Raw genomic sequence first — 23109 nt, 5'->3', positions numbered from 1 at the left:
TCAGGGAGCAGAATGGTCCCACTGTTATCCAGGAGGAGGCGGTCAGAGAGAACTGTTGAGCTTCTTGGATGGTCATAAATCTATGGGACCAGATGGGATCCATCCCAGGCTGATGAGGGAGCTGGCAGATGACCTTGAGAAGACACTCTCCATCATTTACCAACAGTCCTGGCTCACTGGTGAGGTTCCAGATGACTGGAAGCTGGCCAATGTGACACCCATTCACAAAAAGGGTAAAAGGAGGATCCTGGTAATTATAGACCAGCCTAATTATAGATAGCCTGACCTCAGTACCCGGTAAGGTAATGGAGCAGTTTATTTTGAGTGTCATCATTCACCACTTACAGGATGATCAGGGTTTCAGACCCAGCCAGCACGGGTTTAGGAGGGGTAGGTCATGTTTGACCAACTTGGTCTCCTTTTGTCATCAGCTGACCTTCCTGGTGGATGCAGGAAACACTGTGGATGTTGTCTATTTGGACTTCAACAAGGCCTTTGACATTGTCTCCCAGAGCATACTCCTGGATAAGCTGGCAGCCTGGGGCTTGGACAGGAGCACTCTTTGCTGTGTTAGGAACTGGCTGGATGGCCAGGCCCAGGGAGTGGTCATGAATGGTGCTGCATCCAGCTGGCAGCCACTCACCAGTGGTGTCCCTCTGGTGTCTGTGATGGGGCCTGTTCTGTTCAATATTTTTATTGACGAGATGGATGAGGGTGTTGGGTTTTTCATTAGTAAATTTGTAGATGACACTAAGCTGGGGGTGTGTGTTGATCTGTTGGAGGGTAGAAAGGCTCTCCAGAGAGATCTGGAATGGTTGGATGGATGGGCAGAGTCCAATAAGTTGACTTCTAATAAGTCCAAGTGCTGAATCATGCATTCTGGCCACAATAAACCCCTGGAACGTTACAGGCTGGGGATGGTGTGGCCAGACTGTGCCCATGCAGAAAGGGACTTGCGGGTTCTGGTCAGCAGCTGAACATGAGCCAGCAGTGTGCCCAGGTGACCAAGGAGGCCAATGGCATCCTGGCCTGTATCAGGAATGGTGTGGCCAGCGGAAGCAGGGAGGTCATTCTTCCCCTGTACTCAGTCCTGGTGAGGCCACACCTCGAGTGCTGTGTCCAGTTCTGGCCCCTCAGTTTGGGGGGGACATTGAGATGCTTGGGCATGTCCAGAGGTGGCAACAAGGCTGGTGAGGGGCTTGGAGCACAAACCCTGTGAGGAACGATTGAGGAATGATCCAGGCTGTTTAGCTTGGGGAAAAGGAGGCTCAGAGGTGACCTTATCACTCTCTACAACTGCCTGAAAGCTGGCTGTAGTCAGGTGGGGGTTGATCTCTTTCTTCAGGCAGCAACTGACAGAATGAGAGGACACAGTCTCAAATTGCACCACGGGAAATATAGGTTGGATGTTAGGAAAAAGTTTTTTACAGAAAGAGTGCTAAAGTACTGGAATGGCCTGCCCAGAAAGGTGGTGGAGTCACCATCCCTGGATGTGTTAAAAAAAAGATGGATGTGGCACTCAGTGCCATGGTTTGTTTGAGGTGTTGGAGCATGGGTTGGACTCTATGATCTTGAAGGTCCCTTCCAACCTAGAGAGTCTGTGATTCTGTGATATGGCATTATCATGCTGTAGTTGCAATATATCCAGGCAAAATACAAATTTTCCTTTGTTGTAATTTATATAGAAGTATATAGGAAAATGAATGAGAGCCCTATAACTATACAGTGCATAGAATTTTCTTCTCATGCCACGTAAGTATTTAATACTTCACCTGGTTAGCAGAGATAACTTGCTAATGGATATTAAGCTGTCTTCCTATTCCTTAAAGAACCAAATAATCAGAAATTTCTATGACCAAAACCATCATATACTAGAGGGTGTGTATGGAGCACTCACATTTATTCCCCATGTACTCTGTTTTCCCAACTCCTTGGTGTACCAGCAGAGGCTCTGCCTGCCTGATACCCTGAGCTGGATCTGAGGCATTTCTGCTCACCATCTAAGTCCAATTTAAAGTTTGCTGGCAGCCCCACACCCATCAGGACTGGGAAATATACAGACACTTGCCAGGCAGCACATGGATTTCCACTGGTTATTTTCTGCGATTATCAGTGTAAGATGTACATACTTTATTTTCCCTCCTGGTTTTGGTACTGGTGGTATTTATTAACTGTCAATGTTTTTCAGGTGTCCATTTGCAATTTTTGAATTTCTCAACGGAGACCATACACGATTACTTAGAAGTTAGGAGTGGCTCTACAGAAACTAGCACTGTTATTGGGAGACTCAGTGGCCCTCAGCTACCAGCCTCTCTGTTCAGCACAACTCATGAAACCAGCTTATACTTTCACAGTGATTACTCCCAGAACAAACAAGGATTTCATATTGTATATCAAGGTGAGATTTGGACATTCTTATGAGAGAATAAGGTGCCTGTTAAAGATTTGATGGGGCTTTTGGAGATTCCTAAAAATAGATATGAAAGATTTTATGGGTTTCAGTCCCAAGCTTTAAACATTGAGATAAAACAAAAGAATGAAGAAAGTTAAGATGAAAAAGCAAATTAATTGCATATTTTCTTTAAAAGCAGGTCAAATGTCAGCAAACAGATAATTGCCAATATCTGAAGCTGATTGGCATATTAATTTTCATTGCATGTCTTTACAAAAAAAAAAATCTCTATTCAATGTTTGGAAGCATACTGGAATTTTATTTTTTTTAATGGTAATGATCTAAATAATATTTCTGGATCAATGTAGGCTTGTGCAAGTTAGTGCCAAACCAAAAATGTCCTAGCCCATTTCATTTTCTAGTTCACCAATTCCCTGAAAGTTCTTGTTCTTTTGTACCCAAGCAGGTCTGCTGAGCTGGTAAAGATCACGAGATCATAGATTTATTTATAGAAATGCATTTTCATTTGAAAGGAATTAGATCACCACTTTTCATGAAAAAAGGTCAAATGTGTATTTTAAAGTAGACCTGTTTTCATTATATGAATAACACCTGAGAGTGATTTAAAGTTTTTACTTTAGAGCAGTCTCCTGTTATTCTTTTAATAGTAACAAGTCCAAATTGATTTGAACTCTGTGTAACATTCTGGAAGTGAGCCACTGTAAGAAGGATTAGCTTTTAAAGAAAAAGTCAATTTGTGGCCTAAACTGCTAAGGACAGTAAAAACGTAAGACCATACACTATTAACAGTAGCAGTAATAATTTTGGAAATGCTGTCCTTTGTCAAAACCCTGAGAAATTCTTTTCTGTATTTTAACCACAAAAGATAGAACTGATTTTTTCAAACGTATATTGTGGGAACATTGTGAGAACTGAAAAAGTAGAGGATTTTCACAGCCTTGCAATAAGCTTACATATACAGAGGTTTGAAACAGAGTTGAATTTTAGACCCTGAAATATTTGGAGCATAGAAAGTTTCTGAGCTGCAAAAAATACAAACCAAGCAACTATTATATGCTATAAGGCATACATGTTGTGTTTATTGATTGGCTTAAGTAGATTCTTGTAAACTTTTCGCATTATCCTATTGGCTATAGCACTTCTAAAAGGCTTTGTAACAAAGAGAACTTGGGCTTCTGTTGTTATGGCATCAGTTTTACCATCTTTTATATCTCTGTTTTGACTGAGACTGATAATGGAATAAAAAACTTGTGGAATGCCTCTCAGTTTCCCCACCCTTTTATTGGAGATTAGATCAAATAATATATAACATGATGTTCTTACACTTCTGACTGTACATGGCTTATTTGTTTCCACATTGGTAATAAGAAGAAAATGCTTCAAATCTTCTTGGAAAAAAATCCCCAAGATGTGTGATAAGAGCTTTTTTTCAAGGTTTACTTGTTCATTATATAGTCTTTGATAGTCCAGTTCATTATAGAGCCTTGTAATTCTTCTGGGGAAAGCAAATAAAAGTATAGACATGTTTATTTCTCCTTTTCCTTAAACATAAGAATGTAAAACCTTGACAACTCCTACTGGATCAGAAAAGTGCATCATCTATCTCAGTATAGTATCTTCAAACAGCAGAAAGAATTCTTATTTTGCAGCACAGAAATGTAGCTGGTTTCACTGTATTTCTCCAGGTGTAAAATCAATTATTTGATAATCACCACCATGGATATTTGGTTTCCAACATATGGGCTGTCTAATTTTATTCTAATTAAAAGCTCTTATTTTAGAGATAATCAGAATTTTTATTTTAGTAATTTTTCTATCATCATCATTATTATTATTTATTTCAGCATATCAGCTACAAAGCTGTCCTGATCCTCGACCATTTCGTAATGGTTTCGTTATTGGAAATGACTTTACTGTGGGGCAAACTATTTCATTTGAGTGTTTTCCTGGCTACACGTTGATTGGAAATTCAGCCCTGACTTGTCTTCATGGCATCAGCCGCAACTGGAATCATCCTCTCCCGAGATGTGAAGGTATGTTCCAGATGACCTATAAATCCTGCATCATTTGAAGGTCTTCCTAAGACTGTAACTGAACTAACTTCAGCTTTTTGATTTACAGAGGCCTGTATTTTTATAGTGTGGTCTTTGCAAAGGAAGTATTCAATTTTGCACATTAAAATTTTAGCAGAGAAGTTGAAATGTTTTGTAATATGAAATCTCTAAAAAAATTACCTGAGACAGTAAGTTTAATTTTGGAAGGCTAGGCTTAAAGCCTGGAATGTGGAGACACATGATGCTTTTAATCTATGTGAGGCAATAAACTCTAGACTAAATTAGGATAAAAGGCTTCAAAATTGAATTTACCAAGTCTGACCACTTGTGTTCTTTCTTAGCAGTTAGAAAGAAATGTTAAAGATGATCTAGAGTGAAATTGTCCTCCAGGCAGTGCTCTGTGAAATTGGTTGTACATATGCCTTTTCTGAGTGGGATTTTTTTTAAATTACATCTTGTAACCTTTTACATTGGTTTTTTTTTCACTTGTACTTGAAACAAATAAGAAGGCTCAAGGAACTGTGACTGCACACAGCTTTGATTTTAAGGCAACAGAATGACTGTGATGATTCTGTAGAAGTGTTTATCTCTTCCCTAGCTATGCTGAGAGGAACCTGTCCCTAAACAGCGGGCCAAAGGTCAGTCTTCCACTTAAAGGTCTAGCTTCCCTCTATACTGAATGGTAAAACTCAGCATTGAGAATGAGATCCTGACTATCATGTAGGAGAGAAATGCCCCAATAAAAGTCCCCAACAACAACACCCCACCCCCAAAAAAGCTCCAAAACCAAATTCAACCACCCAAATAGAAAATAAAAAGCTCCCCTGTTTTCTGGATTTTTTTCTTTATATTTTGCACTTGATACCTGAATTTAGGCACTTAAATTAGAATCCTCATTATTCAAAATTCCTTCTGGAGTCAGTGAGCCTTAGGAATTTCTGGGGGATGTGGTAGCTAAATTAGGACCTAACTGGTACTGAATTCAGAAGGGGAAGCCTTATCATATAAAAGAGAGATGATACCTATACTGTCCTTTTTTTTGAAAGGGGAAAAAGTTAATTATAAGTATCACCACCCATTTTCTGGATCCTGTGGAATAGTAATGTCTTCATAGTTCATGTTTAACTACTAAACATTTAGCTGTTCTTGTTAATTATTTCCAGCTGTATTTTCTGTGCCTCACAATCAAAACTATTTATTGAATGCAGTGATTCTCTTTCTTTGAAATACCTTACTGGAACCAATAATTTTAATTAGTAAATTCTAACATGTCCAATGCATGTTGTTTCTCTGAGTATCAATTTTTGATGACTTTCCTGAACAGTGGCTGGATGTTCTTTGTTTCTACTTAATTTGATATGAAAAATAAAGATAAAAAAATCCACCAACTTGATAATAGAGATCTAAGATGCATGTTTGCTGCATGATTACATACTGTTCACACTACTCAATTGCTAAACAAATTTCTTAAATTACATGGGGTTTTGTGCAGATACTTACTGTGGCATTTTTAAACAGGGATTTGTGACATTTTTATATGCTACAGATACAGATTTTTGATTTTTTTTTTTTTTTTTTTTTACTTATTGTTGCAGCAAAAGGATAGAATTGTCTTCTACTTGGTTTGATTTGAGATAAAGGTTTTGGGTTCAAAAGCATTTGGACTAGGCTTTTTTTTATGTATGCCTAGTAACAGCAATACACGGCATGTCTTAAATTTGTATTTGCTTTAATATCTTTATTGTAAGACAAGATATACCAAGGCTTGTTTAATTCCTCAGATTTCTTGAAACAGACAATCTGAATTAAATACAACTGAATCTTGCTGTCTGTTTAAACAGTTTTGTTCTCTTCTTCCATTCCCATCTGCCTAACATTCCTTTAACCTGTGCTCAGCATCATCTAACACTCTCTGACCCTTCTTAACTCATCTCCCTGTTTGGATTATTTTCCCTTTCCTTTTCCAAGAAACCTTGTTGTCTGATAGTCATCAGACCATGTCTTCACTTCCCTAAGACTTGGCTGCAAAACCATTTCTGTCTGTACTGCTCAAAGCCCCTTGAGCCTTTAAGATTAAAGCTAAAGAAAAGCAGTGCCCAAGCTGTTGAGCCTGAATGGTTGAGGTACCACTATGGAGGCCTCCTCACCCTACAGTTTAGCACCAAAGTGTATAAACATCAACCATAACACATGTTTTTGCTAAATGCAAACAATGCATGATTCCGATATGTCAAAGCTAAATGTCATAACTGCTCTGGTTAGAGAGTTTTAGAGATATTTTAGAAAATCTGTGTTGCCATACCATACACCTTATGGAGTGGAGTGGCAAAATAAATGTATGCAAAATAAAACAAATTATACAATTTTGGGCTTTGATTACTTTCCTGGAGCTAGGCTTGTATAACATTTCTCTTCTGTAATAACTGGCTAGTGTCATATTCAACATGCATCAGAAATCTATGGAGAAAATAATCTAATTTGGAGTGATAGTTTTCCAGAAATACATAGTTAGGAAAGTCCAGAATCTGTATGGTCACTCTTGCATTGTGTGATATCTAAAATTAGTACTCTTCAGCATGAATTGCAGAGTGGACTCTTACTTTATCTACTAGAATTTATATCCATAAATGCAAAATTACTATTCATACTGTTGGACACAATGTTTTAATTTTGAAGTTCCCCTCTAATCTTCACCCACCCCCTCAACCTTTTATGTGCCTGCTTTCATGGGTTAATTTTGGTTGGCTTCTTGTGACCACACATGAAAGCAATTAATATGATTTGTTGCTAAATTGTAGGTGAAATGTACACAAAGCCCTAACAAATTAATTGTCAGTTGTGCAGGGAATTTCATCTTATATGTATATATTTTTTTTATTCCAATTTGGATAGTATTTGTGACGTCAGAATTATTGTTTATTTTAACTTTTATATTTCATCAATGCTGTCAAAATAGACTTCTGACTCTGCACAAAGCTAAATAAAATCTGTTTTCTCTGCACAGGAACTTATGCAATGTAGTTATAGTGTACCAAATGTGTTTCACACTAGGGCTTTTATATAGTCTAAATAGAATGCAAATAGCACTTACTGTCTATTTTAAAAAGTGTCTTTTTTTATAGCTCTGTGTGGAGGAAACATAACTGCAATGAATGGCACCATATACTCTCCCGGATACCCTGATGAGTATCCAAACTTTCAAGACTGCTTCTGGCTTGTAAGAGTACCACCTGGGAATGGAATCTACATCAATTTCACAGTTCTCCAAACAGAGCCAATATATGATTTCATAACTGTCTGGTAAGAAAACACTTTTGACATTTACTTAATCTTCATGTGACGCTATGTAACCAAATATGAATTTAAAAGAATATATTTGTGATTTTCCCCTTGAAACTGGTGTTCCTTTTAAGAGAAATGACTGAGTTGCACCAATCCATGTTTTTTCAGTTGGCCATGCTCTCTAGATAACACTGAACAAGAAATCAGAAACAATAATAGTGTTTCTCAGTTGGTCAACTAAAAAAAGCATACAGAGGTATGCTCTTTAACAATCAAGAGAAATAATACTTAAGAAAGGAGTTTCAGATGTGTGTATTAGAAAATGAGTACTAGAAACTAAAGTAAGGCAACATATCATTCACTTCTTCCAAGCTGGCTTCTTTTAGAGTACATAAAATAAGAGGCTCTATTTGTATTTGGCTATGACAAAAAAAAAATTGACCTAACAATAACTGTAAAGAAATTATATTCTCTGTGTGCTTGAATCCATGTTTGTCATAGCTCTGCATGATTACCCTCAGCAGCAGCCTATCACATTAATCCCTCCACCACATATTTGAAGACATTTAACATTTAATGGATTTAGTCCTCATTTGTACATATATGTAAAAATTGCATTATATACATGATGGCTATTTAATTATGTAGCTTATAACACTTCTGGGATACTATTTATTTATAATGCAGATCAAAAACTTTATAGAGGTTTCCAATACAAAAAAACCCCACATTTTATTCACAACTTAAATGTTTCAAAGCATACAATTTCCCTGCTAAAACAGAAGGAAAAGAATCAATATGCCACAATTTAGGCAAACACATTACTACAAAATTTTCAAAATAAAAAATATCTGTATTTCTAAAATTATTTTCTTTTAAATATATATTATGCTAATAACTATTAAAAACTTCTTTAAATTTAAACTTCTATTGCTTAATATTTGACAATTCTAATCTGGAAGGAAGAAAGGATTAGCATTTAATACTCTTGTTTCATGACGCTGTCCCCTGTACAGTTCCACTGTTGTTTAGTACTAACTTTGATTCAATTTTTCTATTGAAATGAGTATTTCATTTTTCCATAAGGTAGCAATGATCTTGCCAGCAGTACATTATTGTCTAAATCATAAAAAACAGTACAAAATAATATCAATACATTCATGTGAAGAAGGATTCAAGAAATTAATGCTCAGTTTTGTTAATGCTACCAGTAATTATATTAATACTTACCTGAGTCAAAAAGACATGACCACTTGTATAAAATCCATATCACTGCAACAAATTGATTGAGAAAACTCTGAATCACACATAAAAATAAACTTTAAATCAATTCTTATCTATCCATATATACTCTAATCTATAAATGATAGCATTAAAACAATTAATTGGGGGGGGGGAATCTAGGCTGAAAATGCTGACATTAGAGCATATCTAAAAGTAACTTAGAATAAGCACTGCAAATAAAATGTGCATTTACTAATGTCAGCATGCAGTTTTCAAGAGGAATCTTGTATTCATTCAATAGTCTGTAAGTATTTTGGGTTTATTTTTGCTAAAGCCAAAATTCATTCTTGTCTTTTCAAATTATTTTAAGAATTAATTCTAACAGCACTATTTAGCTCTTAATTTTCCTAGAAATCATCAGATTCCAAAGACTGACTAATAACAAAAATATTAGTTTTATTTATTTTCTGAGAGTCACGTTTGAAAATATAGATTCATAAATATGATCAGGGGTTGTGGCAAGTAGATGAAGTACAATCACAAATTCAGTAATTTTGACTTGGCTGCAGTTTTTATTAGAAAATAAAAATACGACTTTCAAAAGTTGGTTGAATTAGTATTCAGTCCACATACAGGATATGAAAAGGTTTCCCACCCTTGATGTCTCTTTTATCTTCTTATTTTAGTTGTCACATGCCGTGTAGTATAATCTGGGGAAAATCTACCACGTTCACTTGAAATTTGGAGAAAAATATGTTAATTTTTTGGACCATAAAAAGAAAAAAATATTCTTCTGTTTGTTTTTCTTAGGGATGGACCAGACCAAACTTCCCCTCAAATTGGACAATTTAGTGGCAACACTGCATTAGAATCAGTCTATAGCACTTCCAATCAGATTCTGATTAAGTTTCACAGTGACTTTACTACTAGTGGCTTCTTTGTACTTAGTTATCATGGTAAGTGTGACAATTTAAGCTTTTTCACTGTTTATACTGGTCACTGGAGAAAGACAAAGTGTAAAAAATCAGTTGCTTTTCCTAAGAAGAGTTGCTGTTCTTAATATGATTTGCCACTACTAGGGAATGCAAACATACAGAAGACGAACATGAATGATGAAAATAAGTTATTTTCTTGACCAGTTATTAAATTTACTATTAGTCAAACAAAAGTAAAAAGACCGCACTATGATGAGACATGCACAAAGAAGGAGGCATCAAAACCCTAAAGTTCAAGGTGCACATACTTTTACTTTTTGCAATGCTTCTAAAATTCCTTTGAAACCTAAATGTTTTTGGAGGACATTAAATTTTTTTGACATTGGTATATTTTGAAGTAAGTATTGTTTTTGTAAAGATACCAATGATAGTGTACTATACCTATGATACATTGTTTACTATCCTGTATGGTTCCATGAGAGTGAACTACATGGTGTAGCTAAGATTAATCTGCCCTTGAATTAAATACTGACTGAATGAAAATGTGTCTGAATTAACTTACCAAATTCTACCTCTTTTTGTAGTCATCCAGACCCTCAGTGGTTAGGTGTCTTTTACAGTGCTATAATTACAAGGAAACAGATTGAGAAGTAAGGGTGGGTTTAGGTGCTTTGTGAACGCCCGTTGGATTGGACATCCTAGGAAACATGAACAGACTACATCTTGTTCTCTGGATCCTGGCCAAATTTTGTGACTAGGAGACGTCCTTTTTGACTTATTAAAGACAGTGGTGAATACAGATAGACAGAATTAGTGGGATTAAAGGAATTTTAAGCAAAACAAAACAGAAAAATACAAATCCACCAGCAATTGACTATGGAATAGAGACTCCAGCAGGGTTAGAAAGAGAGGCATCAGAATTTCCATTCCAAATCTTGGCATCTAAATCGCATGTATCAACTTGCAAAGGACAAAATGACATTTTGTATTCCTTAATGAGTCCATATGTGTTAGTATCTACTAATATATCCGTATATGAACAGACATATGCTAAAATGCTCATGGAATCATAGAATTATTCAGATTGAAAAAGACCTTTTAGATCATCAAGTCCAACGATAAACCAAACACTGCCAATTCTACCACTAAACCACGTTGATAAATAGCACATTACATGTCTTGTAAATACCTCCAGGGATGGTGACTCCACCACCTTCCTGGGAAGCCTGTTTCAATGCTTGGCAACCCTTTTGGTTAACACATTTTTACTAATATTTAATCTCATGTGGAGTAACTTGGGGCTATTTCTTCTGGTCCAGTAATTTACCACTATTAAAGTGTCTCTAAAGATCTCCTTTTACTTATTATTTTGTTGTGAAAATTGTCATAGCACAGGTGTGGGTCCTAATGTGCAATAAAGATGCAAACTGAGCAGCACAAAGATTACTGATAAAGAAACTTTAAACGCTTTTTGTACTAATGTTGTCAAGATAAATAAATCTCTCTGTATCTTGGAGTCTATGATCCTTCATATCAGCTGAACAAAAATTATAGCAATAAAGGCAAGGCAGTCAAGAAGTCACATGAAGGCAAGGAGTCAACTTTATTTAAAATAAATAATTTTGGGATTAAAATGAATGATAATCCTTTTTCCCTAAAATGAGAGACATTTGAGGTAAATTGTATTACTTCTTTATTTAATCAATTTTTATTATGTTAATGATTTTTACTATTATTTTTCATAAGATGAAAACAGCATAGTTGTTTCATGTTTAATTGGTGTGTTTTATTTTAAATTGCATTATTCTAAGGCTTTCTGACTCACTGATTTAAGTAGATCTTCATTACATGATTGGAGAAAAGGAGTGTAATAGGTAGATATCAAATCAGAGTGAGTCATTAGTAACAAAAGGTCTAATGGTGTAAATTTTGTGATTTTCAAAAGTTTGAACAATTAGAGTACTAAAGGATCTAATCACATGAAGCAGCCAAGAATGTGTATTACTGAAGCTGAACTGTCATCTGCCATAAGTAGATGATATTTTGTGCTAAAGAGAAATGCAATAAACAAATGCTGTATGAAAATATAATTTTTATGAAAACCAAGCAAACTTCATCCTGAACATGCAATTCAAGACAGGAAAGATTCCACTGTAGGTAAAAATAAGTCAAAGTGATTTCTTTTGACAGATTTCTGTTCTAATTTTATTAAGATCAAATTGTATTTTGTCTGTCTTCAAACATGGGCCCGTCTTCATTGGATCTTTCGGAAAAAAAACAGTCTGTACCACTTCTTCTGTACCACTCCCTACTTATCTTTTTATTTATTTCACATGGTTATCTTGCCTGGCTGTTGCATCATGTGCTAAATCTCAGAAAATTATTTTGGGTGGAACTTCAGATGAGAATTTTGAAAGCAGGATTATTCTCTGACACTATCTGCAGGCGATGCGTGCTCCACAACTATTTATTTAGGAAATTTCACATTCAAAATGCTTCTGTCCATTAGTTATGCTGCCTCTGTGTAGAATCTTTGGGATTCCAAAACATATATTTATTACAAGGTTTCAAAAGTGGAAGAGTTTAACAGTAAAATTGTATTGTAAACAAACAAACAAACGAAGACAATTATTGAAAAATACAAAAATATTTGCTTACGGTATTTATGAAGAGGGTTTTGCCACTAAAACAAAACAACTAATTGAGAATGTTGACACAACTTCCAGTGTTTTCATTTCTTTTCTTTTGGTTCTTTTGAAAGTTTCAAAATGGATTGAGTTTTTATGTTTATCCTGCTAATGTGGATATTAAATCAGTTATTGCATGGCTATGATAACTATGTTTGAGATGTCAACTGTGCTTTGTTCCTGTTTATAGCTTATCAGCTCCGTGTCTGCCAGCCTCCAGCAAATATACCAAATGCTGAAATTCTAGCTGAGGATGATGAATTCGAAATAGGTAATGTTAAAAAAAAAAGGCAGAATTTGTTTATGAAAAAAACTTGCTGTGCACATGTTTTTCAGAATGGAAATCATACTTGCAGTATTTTAGATTTTTATTTGAAGATACATTTTTTAAGAAATCATTTCTCTTCCTTATGCATCCTGAATCTCTTCTATGTTTCAGCAATTACATATAAGTAATATAATAACTCTTTGTAATTGACTTAATTTTAAAATACATTTTTCATACTGTTTTATACAAAACGTTCTATTACTCTGAAACAAGCAAACAAAATTCCTAAGAAAGCATGTAGATAATGGCATATTCTGTACCAGAATTGAAGTCTGTGACCTAAAAATTACAACCAAATTTATAAACCTTACGAGGATCAGAGAAGGGGATGACATTCTGACTTTTTGTGAGATGTCAATACTATTACTTAGCCACATCTATTTCAAAGAGATGTGATTTATATGATCTGATTTCAGATGTCTGGTCAGCTATTTTTGCTCACATGATGGAAAAATATATATTTTTAGTATATGCACCAAAATATGATTAGTTACATAGGATACAAAGAAAAATCACTTTTTTTCCCCTTTTTTTCTGTAATATAGGCCAAGAAGAATTGCTGGGATATGCAAGTTTTTACTTTCATTGGTACATAAAACTAAATTAATTTTTGGTTTCTTAATTAAAAAATGACAGTTTCGTGTTCTCAGAGTGCCAAATCTAGATAGCATCAACAAATCCATCTGCTATTTCATTTTTTCCCCTCAGGATTGTATAAATTACTGACTTGATCTTAGACCTTTATTTAGTTCCATGATGGTTATCCTATAAATTATATTACTTAAAGCTTTGTGGACATTTGGTTCACATAGCATCAGTCAAACCCAGACATCTTAGCAAACTATCTAAAAAATAATGTGGTGGAAAGAAGTGATAGATGTAGCACAGTGTGCAACTCAAAGCTCATTTACCATATTTCTTAGACTAATCAAAGTTGTTTATGCCAGAGGTCATTTAGCCCATTGTATAATATGGTGGTAAGAAACTTCATTAATCAATAATGTTTTCAAAGCTGAAAGTCACAGTTAATTGCTGTTTAATGCTTCTTTTGTTTGTTTGTGTTTTGCCCTGTGTTGTTTTTCTGAGCAGGAGACATAATAAGGTACCAGTGTCAGCCGGGCTTTACACTGGTTGGCAATGAGATCCTGACATGCCGACTGGGGGAAAGACTTCAGATGGATGGAGCACCACCTACTTGTCAAGGTTTTTTTTTCCTTTTTATTTTCCTGCTGCCAGACCAGTTCATTGGTGATTCTTTAAATAACTTCTACATCTCTTTACAAAAGGCAGCATACTAAAACTATTTCAGACTTTCAATGATTTATCCCAATATATCAGTCTTTGGTTTTTTTATATATCTCAGATATTAATACAAAATAATTAGTAATCTTTCAATGAACTTTGCAAGTTGAAAGGGCTGCTACTCTACTTTTTTTTTTTTTTTGGAAGAGAGTCTGGTGAATACTGAAACTTTCATTTTCTCTACAACATAATAATATGAAAATTTATATGAGAATTTTCAAAAATGCTAAATTAACATGGCATGGATTTGGGTCAACAAGCTCACAAAATAATATTTCAGTGCAGTTTTAAATACTTTCATTTTGTATTCAGTGTATTCTAAAAAAGCAGGTTTTCTCTGTGTGTGTGTGTGTGTTTGTTCACTTTTCCTCTTATTGAGAACTGTGAACAGAGAGATAATGATAATACCATCTCATTGTTAAAGTCAAAACAATTACAGTCCTGCCAGCCACGAACATCACACTTTAGGCCAGTCTTTTTTAAGCCGAAATTTGATGTGTTATGCTAAAAAAATTTTTTCCATTATTTAAAAAAAAAAAGCCAGCCCCCCACCCCCCAAAAAAAACCCCTAACCCCCCCAATCGCAAAAAAAAACCCCAAAATAAACAAGGAAAAAAAAAAAGAGATTTTTTTTCCTACCAAACTGGTTAGGAGACAAATTAAGATAGGCCTTGTACATGCTTCATTAAAAAAGTAGAATCTCTTTGAAGTTCCAGTGATGGGCATAAGTTTATGTTTTCCTACTAATTCTTCCATTTATACCAAACCAAAACACCACAGCCTCATAAAAGTATAAGTTATGTAAGAAAAAGCCCTTTTGAATTCTGCTAGTTTCTGTGATATTCCCTTGTGATCCATCTGCTCCTGAGCTTAATATTCTAACATCTACAGCAGGATTAAAATACTTTCCCAAATCAGTAATAATAAGTGCACTTGATTTACATTTGTATTATATGAAAAACTACCATCTGTTTTTTCTACCCATCTGATGTTTTGGTGTGTCCTTCTCGAGTAATTTCTATTCATTAGCATACCCATAAAGCACTCACGATGAAAGATTTATTTGGCATGAGTAAATTAATTGTGAATAAATCTACTACATGTACAAGTAAAACTTTAATTTTTTACTGTTTCTTAGCAATTTCTAGTTTTAAAAACGTGGAAAATATAGATGTTAAGAAATTAAATATCAGTATATTAATTTTTAGGACTATTATTACTGTAATATTCACCTAAGCTTTCAGCTGAGAGTTAAAAAAAATCTTGTATAAATACACTCTTTTCCTCCCTTCCTGGAAAGCTGGAAATGTCTACTCTGACAAAAACTGAATATGCTGTTTTCCCCTGATTTTATGGACAAAATTATGCAGAAGTCCAAATCATTCACTGCAGTGAGTCTAGTTCTTAAAAATGCAAAGTCAAACTGAAATGTGAGCTTCATAAGAACTTTTACACTGATAATTTCTGAAAATCCAGGCATTTAGTAAGATACAAATATGTCTAGAAATAGCTTCCAACATCCCAATTTAAATTTAAGTCCTAGCTTGGCAGACATATAACATTTAATAGGTGAAAAACCATAGTAACCTCCAGGCATTGCTTTAAATGTTAAGATGATGCAATATTAGATAGGGGAAATAGAGACATATGTGCTAATCCTGAGGCATTCTCTCAGTGTGTGTTGCTGAAGGCATATTTGTATTCGATGCAAGACCCAAGACAAAAACTCAGGAATGGTGACTTCAGTTACCATAGTAAATCTTTATCTGTCATACACGAAGGCTAAACATTGGTTCCAATGCTTAATATTAAATCCATACTCTTATAATTTCTGTTTAAAGCAGAATGGAACTCACATGGTCTTCAGAGTTAGTCAGAAAATTAAAAATAAAATTACAAAGGAATTAGTCAAATTGTGTTAAAAATGACCAGTCCAACTGGCAACCTAGAAAAAAGAACAGCATATTTTCTTTTATATTTATTTATATGATGTCTAAGTTTGAAAATCACTGTATGTAAGTTAAATTTCAATAATGAAGGATGAATAGTGAGCTTTGTGGAATATAAAGGCGGCAAAAATACATGCCAAAAATTTCTGTCATTCATGGTTTTACTATATCACATTGGTCGATGGATAAGCTACCATACTTCAATGTGCAGAGTAAAACTTTACATAAGAGTCACTTTCAAGGAAAAGTCTCAATTCTTCTATTGGTTCATATTACTATTAGTTTACTAATTCTTTTCACTGAGTAGAGCAAATGTTTGTTTTTGAACTTAATACTGTTATTCTTGATGCTTTAACCGTGTACATGTGTTATATGCTTTATGCACTGTAAAGAGACATTTGATTGAATTTTTCTTTAATTTTTGACTTGAAGTAAATTGATACCTAGATTCAAAATTAATCCATAAGTAAATCTGAAAAATGCTGCTGAGTAAAATTTAAGTAACAATATATTAGTCTTGAATCTAATGTATTGCAGTAAAGATATACGAGACAATATGGAATTGGAATGCATAAATAGAAATTGAAGCATGGAATGAGGAATGCCTAAAAAAATAAAGCAAACTATGTTTAATATTTATTTGATAATTTTAATTATTACAGGTTAGCTGCATCACATTCAGTACTATTTAAAATTATGTCTCTTTTTTTTCTTTGTTTTTCTCTGGTGTGTGTCAGTTGGATGAGCATTTCTTAAAATTCTTGTGGATTTCCTTTAGGTGTAAAAATAGTAATTCAATTCCACAAGTGTAGCAAATTTCTATCATCTTGTTCAGTTAAAATAAGAGTATTGTCCGAACAAAGTATGTAAATTTTCCCTTAATTTTCTTTTAAATTAGCTTCTACTTTCAGGATAAAATGAAAATTTCAGAGTAAGAAGATTCAAACTGTATTTTGCATCAGAATAAGGGGATCCTGAGTAAATTTTTAATGGTGACTCTTATCTATATCTCAGATACATTATCTTTGATTCACATAAAACCTTGGTACCCAATTCCTAAGGGAATCTGTTTAACAGAAACAAGTCTTTAAATTCTCTATAAAATTCCTGAGAGTTATTTAGCTGAAAATCCTGAAATTAAGGACAGTTTGCAAGGCAAAACCAGCTGCAAATAAATGAATGCTGCCAGCTTACTGTTATGCTCTTTCTGCCACACATTTTTATATATCTCTGTAGATACATATAGAGCTGAGAGGATTACTTTGTTCATTTTCTTGAGATATGTGTCACAACTGGCACAGCACTGTAGTTTGACAGCCAGATTCCAGCCATTGGAGTTTTATTAAGTGAGGTGGATGTGCTGTATTCAATATCTTGAGTAATTGGAACAAACATAGGACATGAGAAAAAACTTTTGAAGTGTAGCTACTAGATGCTAAAATTTGCAGCTGAGATACAAATATATTTTAAAATACATGGGTAAATACAGATTTTCAAGTTCAGTTTGGATGTGTTTGGAGAGAGTTGGACTAGGTGATCTTCAAAGGTTATTTTCAACCCAAAATTACCCTCATGAAGTTTTTTTATGAGGATAAATACTCTTTTCCTCTTCTTTTCTTTGATTTTCTGTGCTAATTATCTCTCTTCATAGTCCAATGACTCTTTCAACATAAAACCTGATTTTTGGAATGAGAAAATATTATTTCCAATGTTCTAGAGAAAACTAAGATCCTATTTTTTTTCTCATGCATCTAAGAACTATCTCATTTTCATGTAGAAGCTAGTTCTCAATATTAAAAGATTTCAAAGGTCCTGTTTAGCAGTGTTGCATTCTGAATATACTGATGACATTTGTTCATATATCATGAAGCAAACACATTTTTTGAAAAAAACTTCCAATAACATGGTAATAGCAACTATTTCTATTTAATGAGATTATTATTCTTGTAGACCTAGTGAATCCAGATAAATTCAAAATTAAATCCCTTCATCATATTTTAAATCACCATGTTGCTCAATTTAAGGAAATAGAATGAGTAATGCAGTTCTTTTAAACTGGGGAAAATCTCATCAATCACATGAAACAGAAATAATGGGCTTTGGATTTTTTTGCCAATTTCTCTGTCTCACAGTGCTCTGTCCAGCCAATGAAATGCGTCTGGATTCAACAGGCGTAATTCTGAGCCCTGGATATCCTGACAGCTACCCAAATCTCCAGATGTGTGCATGGACCATCACTGTGGAAAAGGGTTATAATATCAGCATGTTCTTTGAATTCTTCCAGACAGAAAAGGAATTTGATATACTTGAAGTTTTTGATGGTAACTATAGAATACATAACTTTGAATGATACCTTGTTTATATAATTGGTTTTTTATATTGCTTCTGTGTAATTACTATTGTTTATGCATTTCATAATTTTTCAAGATAAAAAATCTTTAGCAATTATTTTGACTTTTTATGATAAAAAGAATTGCTGGATCACTTTATTTTAAAATTGTATTGCATGTTATACTTATAAATAATTTCTGGTTTAAGCAAATATATAGCTTCCAGTTATAACATATTTCAATTTTGTAATTCAAATTAGTTGCCATTTTCTTGGAGGATGTTTTGCATGTATAGAAATTGTGCGCATATAGTTTATTGTATTCTATTTAAAACTGTGTAACTCTTTTTTTCTTGCCCTTTTTTTTTTTTTTTTTTCCTTCCTTTGCACCAAGGACCAAATAGTCATAGCCCATTGCTCATATCTCTCAGTGGGGACTATTCATCTTCTCTAAATATAACCAGCAATGGCCATGAAGTATTTCTCCGGTGGTCAGCAGATCATGGCACCAATAAAAAGGGTTTCAGGATAAGATATATAGGTATGCAAATGTGACTTTCTACAATGTGCATAAAATTTATTGTGCAACATTTGTTTATGTGAAAAGGGTAATATAAGCTATGTTTGGTATCCCTAATTAACCAAACTGAAAGGAAATCCAATCTGTTCTGTATTAATGAACCTAATGACCCTTATCTTGTGAGGAAAAAAACACACACATGTGCTCTGTAGAGAATTAATAAAAGACAGGGCTTTAAAATGGCATAAACCAGTACTAAAGATAAAAGAAGCAGCTTCTTCCTTCTCTCTCACTTTATTTGCATTGTGTGCCTCTTTGTACTGGGGTGTTTTTTTCTAACTAAATCTTTATGCAATTCATCATTAAGAATTTTGGTGGGACAGACCATTGCAACACAGCAGGAGTGAACACCTATAAAGTGGAAAACCCCTGAAGGGTTTATCTCTTTAGGTTAAGGTTCAACAGAAGCAGCAATCAACATTAAAAGCCAGTATTTTATGTGTTATTAATTCATATTAACATATTTATGAATAGTGCATGGAAATGGTACCTGAAAAAGTTAGATTTTAGTAAAATTGCTGTTACAGAATTATTATATAATGTTTATTTTACTGAAAAATTATTTCAATTAGTCTAGCTAAAGTAGATTTGTTGCAATTTGCAGCAATTGCACAAAATCTATATTTGATTCTTTTAGGATGACCAAAAATATGACATATACACAGGAAAGACTACTGGGGATAGTATCTGTATATATTAGCGAAGTTATTGGGATAAAGCTGTTTCATTTCATAAGATGGATAAAGAAATAAAGAATAATTATAAAATTCTTTCTGCTGTGTTTTTTTCTGTTTTCCTCACTTAAATTTTGGCTACTTCACAATTGAAGAAAAAGAATTAGGATCATATATACTGTGAAACCATATGAGTATTATCCTTCTCTTTAGGAGGGGACAGTTTTCTCAGACTTAAAATGTTTGTTTTTCATTAGGTAAAATTCACTGTTTACTAGAGATAAAATAACATATGGTACCAATTTTCATTTCCTATAGTCCCTTCTGGATCTGTTAAAAGAGAAAGAAGAGAAAATTTTTCAGTCTTTTGTTACAGACAATGAGAGAACTGTTGAGTGAGAGACAGGAAATATTTTTTAGTGATCTGCTTCACACAGAAAATACTGGTATATTTTCTATACTTAAGTAGAAGTTGCTGTATCTTTGGTTGTTTCAAGAAAGTATAAGTCAGGAGACATTTAGTGTAAAGAAAAAAGAATACTTTCATAGTATGTGGTCTGAAAGATATAGCAGTAGTTCTGATTCCGCTCTTTGCTTTAAAATGTTTAATAAATATTTGTTGTAAACAAACAACCATTTGACTCTATTCTGGTCAGAGGAAGCTTTCACGTGAGAAAAACATTGACCTGAAGTAAGTCATGATCCATGATTGAAGCAGAAGTTCTCTAATCTGCCTGAAAAAAATTAATATCAAGGTATCAACGTTTCTTCAAAGCATAAAGGAAGCACTTAGAAACAAACTTGCAGCACAGTTTTATTTCCTACAAAAAGTGGAAACAGCCTTTACGTCTAGCAGCCAGTAATCAAATTAATCAGAGACCAAGTTAAACTTTTACACAAATAAGTCATCTTAAGGTGATTACCAGAAGAGCCTTCTGATCCACTCCTATGACAAGACAGCCAAACCTAAATTACTTGGTACTCAATTAGCAAGGAAGATAAAGGAAACATAGTAAGTAACCAGTATTTAATGTCAGAGCTATTAAGTACATAAATAAGTTCAAAGTAGAAAAACTGTAAGTCTTAAAGATAATTTTTGGTCTCATAATGAGTTATGATTTTTTACATAGTGTCTAGATAAGACTTCTGTAAGACTTAATGTATTCTAAATAAATCAACAATTAAAGCAGATTCAGTGTTTTTGCCACAGATTTATGGTGATAGCCATAAATATCATTAAAATCTATTTTAAATGTTTTACTTCCCATTAGTTCAGAGTAACAGAACAAAAATGAATGAACTTATTTAGGACCAGAAAGAAAGGACTATTTAAAAAGAGTTATGGTCAGGATGTACTATTTGTTTTCTTCTTTCTTCTTCTTTCTTTTCTTTTCTTCTGGAATGTATATAATTGTAATAAATTTCATCATAAAACTAAAGTTCAGTAGCTTATTTAATTTAAAAAGAAGTTGGTAAAAAAACACACCAAGAAACCCTGCCCAAACCCAAAAGTTATAGGCAATCGTAAAAGTGAGCTATCAGTATTTTTTTAGAGGCTTCTGAAACCTCAATCTTGTAAAGAGCTCTATTAAAAATGTAAAGAGCTCTTGTAAAAATGCTCTATTTTTATCATCTTTATATTTTGTGAAATTGGTCAATGCATGCATTATCAGTACATAAAATAGAACTTTTAGTAACGGTTTCTCAGTGTCCAATCAGATGTGTCCTGAGTTAACCAAGAATTTCTCAGGCATTGTTACCTGAATTCTAAACCCGCGTTTCACTGATGCAATGTTTTCGTTTGAAGCCCTGTACTGCAGCACCCCCGAGTCGCCCCCGCACGGTTTCATTGTCAGCCAGACAGGGGGACAGCTCAACAGCGTGGTCCGCTGGGCCTGCGACCGCGGCTTTCGGCTCATCGGGAAGAGCACTGCTGTGTGCAGGAAGTCTCCATACGGGTACTACTCATGGGATGTTCCAGTCCCAGCTTGTCAAGGTAAATTCTTTTATTTAAAATATATATATACTCTAAGACACTTTTTCTAATGTAAGCCATCAGTTTTCTGACTTAGAACTACGTTTGTTTTTATGACATTGAAAAATTTTGGTGCAGAAGTATGACCATGGACTATTTCCCCGCTATTCATTTTAAGGAAGAATATTTCAAGATGAGATAATAAGACCAACATACAAGAAACAGTGCTTTAACATTTAGTGAAGAGTATTTAAGAACTTCAGTTTGGTCTAATAGTAATTTCTGAAATGCTGATGTTCTTTGAGAACTAATATAACTAAGATTTTCCAGGGATTGTGCAGATCTTTTATGTATATCTTTGGAACTGGAACTATGTCCTGAAGTTTGTAAAAAGGAATAGATTTTAATTCGGTTTGATTAACAATATTGCCCAAGCTGACATACAGTGACCAAACATTTCTGTGACAAATCTATTTTTAGGGAATTTTGGATATTTCCTATTTGTTGTTTTTTCCTGTCAAAGCGTTTGATGTGACAATAACTTTTCCTGATATTTTCTCATGTTTTCCCCTAGCTAAAAAGGTAATTTTCATAGGATCATACAAGGGTTTGCTTGGAAGGGACCTTAAAGATGTAATTCCAATCTCTTTGGGATGGGCAGGGACATTGTTCACTCAACCAGGTTGCTTAAAGCCAGTCCAACCTGGCATTGAACACTTCCAGGGATGGAGCATCCACAACTTCTCTGGGCAAATTTTCTGTGCAAGTTTCCAAAACTGTGAAATTCAGCTCAAAACTGCTGTAAAATGTCATTGGGTGACCCTTGGGAGAGCTGTTGTTTGTATAAAAGTCTGTTATCAAGCATTGCTGCTTTGCAATTAAGGTTTAAGGGAAGGATGTATTTTTCTTGTGACACAAGATAGGCTATTAACATGGGTAATAGGACTCAAAATGTATCAAGTCACTAATGGAGATTTTTGAATACTGAAGGAGTAATTAATCTCAGTGGTAGATATAGAACATATCAGGTTGCAGCTAGAATGTGTCTGATATATATTTTACTGATTGGTAAAAGAGAATGTGAATTATGTGTGTTCTATGAATAAGCAATATTGTAGAATTTGTTGGTTCTTAGGATTGTAATCGATGCTGTTTACATGTTACAAATATTTTGCAAGTGAATTATAATTTCACTCAGTGGAGATTGTTCAGGCAAGTCTTGTAATTTTCTTAGAGTTCTTATTATCAGTAACATGTTTTTGAAGGAAGAGGTTAAGCTAGGCCAGCTAGCCAATAAAGAGTGTTATTTGATCATACCTTGGTTATATAAGCATATAGTTATCATCTTGGAATGGATAGATTTGCCTAATCTGCAAT

At 34.1% G+C, this 23109-nt stretch overlaps 1 protein-coding gene across 2 annotated transcripts in view; it reads left to right on the top strand.

The window, feature by feature from the left end:
* CSMD3 (CUB and Sushi multiple domains 3) overlaps positions 1-23109 on the top strand; it is a 580968-nt gene that overhangs the window by 484268 nt on the left and 73591 nt on the right. For both annotated transcript variants that reach the window (XM_066334988.1, XM_066334980.1), the window contains 9 exons: positions 2189-2398; positions 4258-4446; positions 7590-7767; positions 9784-9929; positions 12786-12866; positions 14013-14126; positions 18307-18495; positions 18898-19044; positions 21565-21753. In XM_066334988.1, the coding sequence (XP_066191085.1) occupies positions 2189-2398; positions 4258-4446; positions 7590-7767; positions 9784-9929; positions 12786-12866; positions 14013-14126; positions 18307-18495; positions 18898-19044; positions 21565-21753 (1443 nt within the window). The remainder of the gene's footprint in view (positions 1-2188; positions 2399-4257; positions 4447-7589; positions 7768-9783; positions 9930-12785; positions 12867-14012; positions 14127-18306; positions 18496-18897; positions 19045-21564; positions 21754-23109) is intronic.

This window comes from Sylvia atricapilla, chromosome 1 (assembly GCF_009819655.1).
Source record: "Sylvia atricapilla isolate bSylAtr1 chromosome 1, bSylAtr1.pri, whole genome shotgun sequence".
In the NCBI taxonomy this organism is placed as follows: domain Eukaryota; kingdom Metazoa; phylum Chordata; class Aves; order Passeriformes; family Sylviidae; genus Sylvia; species Sylvia atricapilla.
This window is presented reverse-complemented; position numbering and strand designations above follow the sequence as displayed.